At 36.4% G+C, this 11,587-nt stretch overlaps 1 protein-coding gene across 8 annotated transcripts in view; it reads left to right on the top strand.

Annotated features, from left to right (window-relative positions):
* Positions 1–11,587, top strand: part of NPAS3 (neuronal PAS domain protein 3) — a 612,015-nt gene that overhangs the window by 82,647 nt on the left and 517,781 nt on the right. For 5 of the 8 annotated variants that reach the window (XM_027638243.1, XM_027638242.1, XM_027638241.1 and 2 more), the window contains one exon: positions 1,787–1,876. The exons of the other annotated variants lie outside the window; for them this stretch is intronic. In XM_027638243.1, the coding sequence (XP_027494044.1) occupies positions 1,787–1,876 (90 nt within the window). The remainder of the gene's footprint in view (positions 1–1,786; positions 1,877–11,587) is intronic. 8 annotated transcript variants of the gene reach the window in all.

The following is an 11,587-nucleotide window of genomic DNA, read 5'->3' as shown; positions in this document are numbered from 1 at the left end:
GGTAACCTCTGGAGCTGTGGCAGACGTATGTTTGAATATCCTCTGGCTGAGAGGCATAGTTGTCCTGTGGACCTAGTTCTCCCATGTCTTTGCTGAAGCCGTGTAAAAACAGGCATATCTTCTAGTCTTTTTTCACGAAAAAAACCCCAATGAAACCAAACCAAACCAAAAAAACAACAACAAAAAAGGTCAGAGGAAATAGAGGAAATTGAAGCTGGAGCATGGGTCAGTCAGTGTGATGGTGCACTAAAGATTTTGGGGCTTGAATTCACTTTGATGTAGGCATTCCTGGGTGACCCAATGTGAAGGATTTATGTCTCTCAGGCACACACCACGTAGAAGATACTCTTCCTCATCTCTTGTACTAGCTTGCATGACTCCCAGCTTGTGTTGCAAATCCCATTTTAAGATACTTAGCTTTCCTAGGACACTGTATATGGTGGTTAGACATCTAACTTAAAGGCCCTGGATATCACAGTGAATAAATGTCTCTGATAATATCTTAATTAGTGAATGCAGGAATATCCCAGGATTTGGAGTTGTTTGGTCTGGCCTTCATCACAGAGCTGTCTCCTCCTTTTGTATGTGGGGTCCCATGGGGCACTTGACACACTGTGTAGGTGCAGTCTTATAAAGGAAGGTCCTCAGTTTCCACAGTAGATAACTTTCCATTTTCTCATAAAGCTTGTTGCTCTATAATGACACTAATTTTTTTCTCAAACCTGCAGTCTCAAATTACTGTTGAAACAAATACATGACTTTAAAAAAACAAGATTAGCTTAGAGCTATGTAGATGTTAATATTGTAAAAATAATGGCAACAAAAAATAATTCTCTATTGACAAGAATATTTATTTTTAAACAAAATAACAGCCTAAAATTCTAAATTTGAAAAATGTGTAAAGTTTCTCAAATAATTTACCCTTACTTCAGTGAACTATCATTATATTACAAGGGGAAAAAGTATTAATTTGTTTAAGATACAAAAACATCTAAAATGTGTTTTTATTCCAGAGAAGAGGGAGGTAAAAAAAAATAAATAAATTGGTGGGTACTGTTTTGTGTGCAATTCCCAAGTATATTTTAAAAACAACATTGAATTTTTATAGCCAAATTATATTTTCTGCTAACAGGGAGCTGAGGAGGGATGAATAATAGAATGATTGACAAATCTTTTAGGGCCTGATTTTACAAGATGCTGCACACCTCCTGATTGCTGCCAATCACTTTCATTTTCTTTCAGTCAATCCGAGAACATATGGCATTATTCAGATGGTGCTGAGCACCTTCAATCACAGTTCTCATAATACCACAACATCCTCATTCTGTGCAAATGTGAGAATTGCTGTTGACATTTTAAATTGGAGGGTTATTTGGTCTTTGTCTGGACAAACTCCCAGCTGACGTAAATGGATGTTCTGCCTGAGGAAGGATTGGAACAGTAAACAATAAATAATCAATTTTATAAGCACAATTGTATAGATACAAACTACATGAAATATCAATTTGATTTATAAAATTCCATACCTCTTCTACTTTTATTTGATGGCGGAAAAAATACTATTCTTGTGGAGAACTGAAGTTTAGTTTACTCTCAGTGCAAATTTTGAAAATTGGGAATTGCGGGTGTTATGTGCACAAGGCAGTTGATTTAAAGAGATCAGAAAGGTGTTTAATTTAAAAACAAAATTTAAAAAAAACTCATTTCAACATACTGATTTGTCCTGCATTACAGTTACCTGTAGAGATCCTCTAGTCATGTCTATCTGTTTTTGATGCCTCTACAGAATAACTGTCCAGCATCCTCTGCCCAACCAATCAGAATGTAGGAAAATCTACCGATATGACGGAATCTACTGTGAATCTACCTACCAGAAGTATGTTGATATCTGTGTGAGTCTTGCCTCTAGCTCATGCATTTAGTGCTCGTGCTCTCCTGCTATTCAGAAATTACACGTGTGTTGAAACCGTACACTTCTGCTTGTGTGCAAAACCTCTAAACAGGGACGGAATTATATTGTTTAAGTCTTTGGGATTGTGCTCTAAAACCTAAAAAGCAAATAAAAACTAAGACTTTACTAAATCTCTTAGGTATGCTTCTGTACAGTGCAATAAACAAGAGTGTACATGCTAGAAAATCTAGGCAAAATGTATTGCACAGGTGCTTCACATCTTAGGGATTTGAAAGGTGTGTTATGTATAAATTAGCTGTCACTTTTTTTCAGTCATGTAATGGAATGATGAGTTGTAATTTGCATAATCCTTTAAGAAGTCAAATTATACTGTCATGTAGCAGACTTAACATGCTAGCTAGGATTTCATAGCTTTGCAGCTAATTAGTATGTACCTTACAGGACAGTTAAATTGAAGTTGAGTCCTCTTTCTTTGCAGTCATTTGCCTTTGTCCATTGCCATAACAGAGCCTGCTTTTGTGTGTAACTCAAGATCATTACTGGTCCTTCTGACAAAAATGCTATTGCTGTGGGCAGGCAAATGCAAAGTGCTTGACTTCTGTTAGTTTTGCAAGCAGTGATATTTCTATTTTGCTGTAATAAGGATTTAATAATTATTTCTACGTAGAATTGAAAAGTATATATTTCACAGGTATATTGTAGATTATTTTGTATTAATATGTTGCAAATGCGTTATGAATTCTCTGTTTTCTCACTGGATTTTGAAACTGCATTCAGTCACTTAGTGTTTCCTTTTCATGCTCCAGCTACATTCATGTTTTGTATACTAGTGTTACCATTATCATTCTCTGTATAACATTTCATTTTTCAATAATCCCTTAACTTCTAAAAGTCAGTTGTATTTTGCATTGCAACAAAATATTTCTTTGGGAAGACAGTCATACTCATTAAAATTTTTAAATCATATTCTCTCATCCCTCCTTTTTATTCTATAACCTGCTGCTTGTTTCCTGAATCTTTTCTTTTAGTAATAGGTACAACTACCTCAATAAAAGCTGTTACTTCGCTTAAATGAAGACTATCGTTTTGTTTTACAGAAGTGAGAGGAAAAGAGAAATCTAGATTTATCAAAATAATTGCAGCATCAGTGTAACTTGGTGAGCCAAAATGAAAATCTGACCTCTTGGGTTTTTTTGTGAATGGCTGCTTTTGTTGTGAGATGTGATTTATTCCTGATTTACATAGACTTATAAATACTTCCTGGACTTTTTGAATTTTTGATGGTTTTCCCCTTCTATTTCTCTAAATAATGGCAATGTTCAGGATAACTGAAGCAATCTGCATCTAGTATGATTTTAAATCTCACCACAGAACTTCATTTCAGTGGTTTTACTTCTCTTGTAACTTCAGTTCAGTAAGCATAAAAATGTATTCATTTGTTTAAACATATGAAACAGATTTGTTGTGCACTATTTATATCAGTTTTTAGAACAACTTCAAGATTTTGAAACTTTGTGGAAATAAGAAAACTTGGCACAGTTTGTCCTAAGTGTAAATGCAGTGATGGCTTCACTCTGAACACTGTGACATAGTTGATTCTCTTAATTTTTCTTTTTTTTTAGTTAGGTAGAATTTATAGTCAGTATCATTAAAAACAGCTAGCTGTGCTGCCCACAAAATGAAATAGTGGATGTTCCTTTACAAGTAAGTGTACAATTGCAAATAAATATTGGCTAAATAGCTTTTAAAAAAAAAAAAAAAAAAGAAAGGAAAAGCAAAATCCAAAAATCAGACTGGTGATGGAACAGTGTTGATTTTGACATATGTTTTTTGTCATTCCTGAAATGTGAATTATGAAGTAGTATAGCCCTGTTCACCTTGCTTCCAAAAAGCATGGATTGTTTTGGAAGCTAACTGCTTTCTGAAAAGTCTTGCTACAGAAGATATAGACTGCTTTTTGATTTGTGAAATTTTCTCTTGGTACTTCTTCCATGTTTCTCAAGCTCTCTTTCTGCCTTCGCAGTGGATGCTTTTGGTACTTTTTTCCCGTAGTAATTTATTTCCAAAGATGTAACAAGAAGTTACTGAAAATTTCCCACTAGTCAAGACCAAAAAAATCAAGCTATTTTCATGACATGTTTAAAGCTTTTTCTCTAATGCTACAAGACGTGAACATTTGGTACTAGATGTTTATATGCACCTCACATGCAGGCTCAGTGTCTCCACTGATTAGTTTGGGAAAGGGAGAATGGATGCACAAAGGCCACCAGGTGTCAAGAGAAAGGGCTGTGTGACTCTCCGTTTTCTTGGCTGGACACAAAGCAGCAAACTACTTATTCTGAGAGCTAAAAGAATTTTAAGGACTGGACATACAGAACAGGACAAGACAGAGAATCATGAATTTTGGAGCTAGACTGTTTTTTCTCTAACTTTTTTTAAAATTAAAAAAAAGTATTATGCAGAGAACCTACTCTGGATTTATGCTTAAGCATGTACCTAGTAAAGGTATTTTGTGTAAAGCTACTTAGCAGTTGAAATGGAGATACTCTGATCCTTTCTGTAAAAGTTAGAAAGGATCATACCATCATCTTCTATTCCAAAAATACTTTTCAGAAAACATTTTGGGAAATAACATTTTTAGGCAAGACTTAGTGCTAGTAAACACCAAAATAACATTGTAAGAGTTCCTAAAGGTATAGATTAGTAAATATGTTATAGTACTATTAAAAAAAATGCAAAATATTTTTACACAAGTTTCTGAGGAACTAGACTAATTTTTATGCTAAGTAATACATATAAAATTAGCAATATAATAAAGATTCCAATACAGATTTTTCTAGAGTCTTTATGATCCTTTATGATCCTTTTGCAATTGAGCCTCATAGCTGCTGCTAGATACCTCACTTGGAATGGAGCAGAATATACATTTTCAAAAGTTGTTGGCAAAAGAGCAGATTCCTCCCCCTCTCCGTTGTTCCTCACCTCTACATGGGTCTACAGTTTTTTTACGTCACTACACATGTAAACATGCTTTTTAAAAAGCTCTAAATAATTGCAAATAGTTTCTCTGTTCACTGGTGGTAGGGACTAATATACCAAGCATTCTTACAAGATTTTACCATTGTGTTTTTTGAAGTAAATGGCATGTCTTGAACCATGGAGGTAAAACCAAAGGCCTGTCAGTTACTGGCCTGGAATACAGATGTCCATCAACTCCTGAATATTTCTCCTTTTCTTTTCCAGTACCCATAGCTGTAGCAAGGCATGTCCGGGCTCTTCTTTTTTGATGTCAAAAAAAAATTGACAACAAAAAGAAGTATTTCCTGTTCAGTTCTTACTACTTCACTATAACCAAACTGCCAAGGTTTTTGCCTCTTGCTCAGGTTGAAAATGCTTTTTTCTGCTTGCTCAAACACCTATGGTTTGCACTCTTATTCACCTTTATGGAGTGTCAAACAGTGAACAAAGCATGGGTGAGTGATCTCCAGAGACAGTTGAAGAGGAGCGCAGCTCCCTGCCCATGCTCTGGTTTTATTTGTTGCTAATTATTTCTTCACAATGGCATGTGAAGAAAAGGGGGTTTTTGCTTGTCTACAGGGAGTCTTTATTATGTACAGGCAGAGGATATCTCAGGGCTTTTTTTGTTCTCAGCCTGGAAGTAACTTAGTAAAGTGACCCTTCAGGGTATCACCTGGGTCTTGAAGGGAAATTCTTGGTTTGGTGGCTGTTGTGTGCTATCTTTTAAACAAGGGTGGAAGAATCATCTCTTCCTTGCTTCTTCCTCTCCATATTAAGCAGAATTAAAGATCACGTCTTTCTTCAGGAGAATAGGGAAGAGTTCTACAAAAAGCTATTTCTTCTGAAATCAAGAGCATGGAATAAATATGTAAGGAAAACACCTAGATCATTTCAATCACAAAATTACCACTATGATCTTATTAACTCTTTTCTTTTCTTGGCAAGTTAGTGAAATGAGCATGGAACAGAAGGCTCATTGATTTCAGTTTAAGAAGTGGAGAAATTTTTCTCCACTGGAAGGTGTAGCTTGGTCATATACACATTGTTATCCTAAGCCTGTAAATGCTCTAAGCATCCAAACTTGACAGACCAGAGTAAGCTTCTCTCAGATTCCATGTTGAATCATACTCATAAATATTTGTACAACTAGGAGAAGGAGGCACAAGGCTAAACCATTTGATTCAGCCTCTAAGTCTTAAATTTAAATTTGTTTATTTATAAAATGGATATAACAAGGCCAGAATTGGTTTGTATACACGAGACATCTAATGCCCCTATAAGACAATATAAATGAGAATCATGGCTAGGCTTTGCGAACGAAGATTTGGGAAAGGCTCTATTCACATTTGTTACAAGCACGCTGGTGGCTAATGAGGCCAATGTGAGATAGACATGTCCGATTGCAAAAGGCACAGCAGAAAGACTCCTTAGGAGGTATATTCTGCAAGGCACGATTCTTTCTGCGTTGTCTTTTCTCCTCAAGAGTGATCCTGCGTGCGTTCTCAAAGGAAGCAGCAGCGTTATAGATGGTGTGTCTCCAGACCTCCCGATTTGAGGCCAGAGTAGACCAGTGATGATGATCGATATGGCCGAGGCTGAGATGTCGTTTCAGGGAGTCCTTGTATCTCCTCTTCGGGACTCCTCTCTTGCGGCAACCAGTGGCAAGTTCACCATAGAGCAAGATCTTAGAGAGGTGGAAGTCCTTCATCCTGGAGATGTGTCCTGCACAACGCAGCTGTGTTCTCAGCAACATGGCCTCAATGCTTGTGACTGCTGCTTGTTCTAGAACAGACGCATTAGTCACATAATCTGACCAGTGGATGTTTAGGATTGTACAAAGGCAGCATTGATGGAAGCATTCTAAGAGACACGGGTGGTGGCGGTAGATGACCCATGATTCGGATCCATATAAAAGAGTAGACAGCACAGTGGCTCTGTAAACACTGATCTTTGTGCTTTTCTTCAAGTGTTTATTTTGCCAAACTCTTTTATGGAGATTTCCGAAGGCACTGTATGCCTTTGCTAACCTGTTGTCTATCTCTCTGTCAATCTTATCATCCGAGGAGATGAGGCTGCCTAGGTAATTAAACTGCTGGACTGATTTGAGCTCTGATTGGCCAATGGTGATATGGGGATGATGGAAGACTTCCTGAGGTGCAGGTTGATAGAGAACTTCTGTCTTCTTTAAGCTGACTTCCAGCCCAAAAAGCTCATGAGAATATAAACCTTTTCATACACCAAATAGCTCTCCTGAGCTTCCTAGTAAGGGAATTCAACCAGATAAATAATATGGGAAGATGGTTTCTTGAAGTGGTCTGCAGTGCCCATCACCACCTTAACGTGGACAAAGCAGTAAAAAACCTGCAGAAGAGGAGCTAGTAGTTCCAAATGGAGAGTCACCACCTTGAGAAAGTGGGTTAAAACTCCCAACTGGCCCCTTGGCAGCTGGGCCTGCTGATTCAGGTCAGTATAGTCACTTAAGCAGCACAGAGAAGTTGATGATGGCTGAGAAGTCATTATTTTTCTCCATCTTCTTGTTTCTTAGTTGTGGTGCTGCACATACATTACCTTAGAAAGATGTAAGACTTTTCAGACTTTTTGTTTGTGTATTCTGACTCATCTGATAACTGAGGAAAAGGTACACTAGTCTCAAATAATTATTTTGGCTCCAGGAAAACCAATATAGCATTTAGGACAACAGGGCTATTGTTCAGGCTAATGCTGTAAGGTACATGAGTATTTTTTCCAACAATGACTTCAGCATCCCATGTTTAGGGTTTAACCTAAGAGAGAACATACTGAAGAAGCTGCTGTTTAGTTCGCTCTACTCTAGTAAAACAGTAAGGAGAGGCTGCATCTTCTTGCACAGTTGATCTATTGCAGCAGTTCCCTCACTTTACAGCTTGATTTTACTTCTTGCAATGTGAATTTAAGAGGTGTATTTGAAGATGATTCTACACATCTCCTCTTCATAAATTTTACCTCCTAGAAAATATTGAAAGCTAACAATTCATTCTCTATCAGCAAATGGCAGAGAAACCACTGCTATACTCATGCAATGGGCCTTTTAACATAAGTCAACTGATTCTTACAGCCTCAGTGTGAGGCTGCCTGTCAAAACTTTATCGCTGTTAACACTGTCTTTGTTTGCTCTTACCTTTGTGTAGCATTGAGCATATCTGTGGGTTCTCTGTGCTGAGGTGTTTGAGAGGTCTTCTGCAGGAGGAAGGAAAAGGAGTCATTAACCAAACTTAAAACACATTCAAAAGTGAGCCAGTGTCTCCATTATGCCTATGACATGAGTGGGCTTTCTCTAGGTAAGAAATGAGATTAACTGAGGCACTTTAAAATGATTAATGATCACTGGCTAGCATTAAGTTGAACATCTAATCCTTGGCTGATTGAAGCATTTGAGAGAACAGCACTCCAAAAATATCACTTTTTAGTAACAGAAATGTTGTCATATTTTGATTATGATGCAGTTAGATGTTGGACTGGCTTTAAAATTTTGCTTTGAGATTAATGGAATGTAGCTTGAATAGACAATAGTTGTGATTTGTATATGTCACCTGAAAATTTTCTTCCACTGAATAGTAAAGAGCCATGTTTATGTTTACAAAATACTGTTCAGTGTATAGTTGGTAAAAATTTTGAAAAGTCACTTAAGCTTTGCAGTATCTAATTGTAATACATATTCTGAGTCAGATCTCGAAGTGAATTTGGTATTGGTCAACTGACCAATTAGGTAATTATCTTTGTTAAACTGTCTGGGTCTTCAGGTCCCTTAGCCACACCCTTTAAATAGGATATTAGTCACAGTTTGCTAACTCCCTGTTAAGACAAGATTTTTTTTATATTCTACTGAAACTTCTTTTGCATTTCTTTCTCATTTTAGATGTGGAGGGTTCTTTTTGCATTGTTTGTTTCATGAAGTCTTTTTTTTGTGCTGTGCTTTTTTTCTTTTTTTTTTTTTTTACAAGTGATATTACTGGTTTCAGAAGTGGAAAGATCAATTCAGATTATTTGTGACTGAGCTATTCTCTGTATTCAACAAGGTTTCATTTTTCCCATGCTCCTTCAGTAACTTGCTGCTTTGCACAAATACAGAAGCATTAATACCAAGTATATCAAAAATACTACTTGGGAAAACAGTGAGCAGTTCATTTGGCTTACTAACAGTTGAAATGATCATTCCACAACTTGGGAAAAGGGGAAATAATTATCCCCCAAGTATAAGGGGCTAGCTAGGTACCTGCTATAAAGCTCACATACCTGCTATAAAGCTCATAACACGAGTTGCAGTAATAAAGCTATCCTGGAACATTTTAAGTATGCTTTTGAAAGATAGAGTTCACACTCATTGTCATCTTTTGCTTTAAAAGATCAGTGTAAGATACTAACACAGTCTTGTGTCTTCTGGTTCTTTTTAGAAAGCAAATGCTGATTATTAGAATTTCAGGTGAAAGAAAATCCTGCCTCTCTTTAGAAGAACTGTACTTACTATTAGTTAAAATAGTTACCTTATTTTCAGCCTGAATTTTTCTAACTTTTATATAGCAGAAAAATGTGAAAACCAGCATTAAGAAGCTGAAAAGTCCACCTTTAATATTCATGATACTTCTCATTTCTCCTCACCCTCCCATTTAAATATTTGTAGATGGTAGACTAGTGATCATTTATCCTCCTTTTTGACATGGGTTTCTTGTTCTTAGCAGGTGAAGTTTTCAAAAATTTGAATGCTTCTCGTAGCTGTTTAAGTCTTCCTAGTTTGAATACTAATATAGTCCACTAGTTGCTCCTGTGGGAATGCTGGGGGATCACAGATATAAACTAGAACCATGTTGTTACATGCTGTTTGAAACAGAAAGATTCACTGTCTCTACATTGGTAGTGATTTATATAACCCTTTCCTATTGCTACTCCATGTTTACTTCCTTGTACATCAAAGGATCTTTTTCACTGCTCTAGCCAGGGTGTTGCACTGTAGGCTAATATTAATTTGGTTATCCACCATCATCCATATGCCTCTTCCTAGATTATTAGATTGTCTTTGTTTGGAATCTGTGCTTTTAGTTATGAGATAGACAGCTTTGTGCTCAGCTGTGTTAAAACACATCTTATTCAGGTGAGCCCAGGCTGCCATGCAATCTGTGGAGCTGACAACTCCCCGGTATTTACCATTTTATTATCTTTTGTGTCATCTGCAAATTTTACTGGGAAGGATTTTATGTTTTCTTTCATATCACTGATTTATTCTCCTGCACAGGTACTCTGTAGGGAATAAAGGGCTCAAGGAGTTCTTTCCCTGCACGGAGTACTTGGGGTAGATCTAATCCATATATCAGAGCTGCTGGTCATAATGTCTGGGAGCAGATTAGGGCTGCCGGCACTGATGAGTTGCAACCAAGCAGGGGCAGTGAGTCATGAGCACGCTCTTTACTTGCAGCAGTGTGAGATGGCTGCAGCCTTTCTTTAAAGCAATGCAAAGCTTGTTTTGCATAGCGATGTTGTTGAAATATGAAGACAATTCTCCCTTGAAAATTTATGTTTTTAGTGAGGGCTACTAGTGAATTCCCTTTATTTATTTATTTTTTTAAAACTGTTTCTGGAAACAAAGCTATATTTTGCAAAAAGTTAGCAAATTTAGTGAGTGTTTTTAGCCAAAAAGAAGGGCAAAGTGGTGGGGTTTGGAAACCCTAAAGTAATTCATATTAGTTTTCTTCCCTAATGAATTATTTTTAAATTCTTTTCAAAGTAATGCTTTTATTTAGAACTAAATGTCCTTTTCAGATGACTAGAAGATTAAATGATGAAGTCATCAAGCATAAGGATTTATTGAATATAAGTTTACAGTTAACTAGAAATTAACCTTTCTGATAACATTTTGTTCCTCATTTTTCCTCCACCTCCCAAAAGGATTTCTTTAAGCAAACCTCAAAATTGTGCTCTAAAGATATTTTTTCTTTATTTGGCTACTCAGCAGGCCTGTGCAGTTCTATATCTTGCTTAAGTTTAAGGCTTAAGTTATGTTATTTAGCAATCTATGGATTCTTCTACCTAGCCATCGGGCTTCATGATGCAAAAGCTCCACAACTCTCGTTTCACATTCAAATGTAGCAATATCACTAAACTTTGAACTTAATTATGATGAAAGAATTGACTTTTTGCTAAAATTCCTTTATGATAGTGGTACCTGCAGTAAGTTTAAAGTATTCATACTGATTTTCTTTCCCTTTAACACAAATAGTGCTCCAGTTAAAACATGCAAATATTTAGCAAAGTCTGCATCACCTCAAACTGGTATACAGAAAACAAGAATTGCATTGTGTAAAATTTTTGTTGCTTTTGTTGTACAACAATTTGCCAGGTGTTTATGGTCTTAAAATTTCCATGTTCGTGTTCACATGTACATATCTGCACATACATAGAACACACACTTTTGAAAAGAAAGAAAATTCAATAATTTTAGGGAAAAAGACAGTGAAAGTGTAAAACATACTTCTACCTGAGTGCAATAAGAAGGTGATAAATTTTAATTGTTTTAGGCATGAAGCGATCCTGTGTTGTTGTTCCAAAACATCCCCCCCAAAACCCCAAAAGACCCACAAAAAAAAAGTCCCAAAACAACAAAGAACAACAAAATTGCAGTACCATGTG

Source organism: Corapipo altera, unplaced genomic scaffold, assembly GCF_003945725.1.
Source record: "Corapipo altera isolate COAL_440 unplaced genomic scaffold, ASM394572v1 23, whole genome shotgun sequence".
Lineage (NCBI taxonomy): Eukaryota > Metazoa > Chordata > Aves > Passeriformes > Pipridae > Corapipo > Corapipo altera.
The sequence above is the reverse complement of the archived record's forward strand: the minus strand, read 5'-3'. Positions and strand labels throughout refer to the sequence as shown.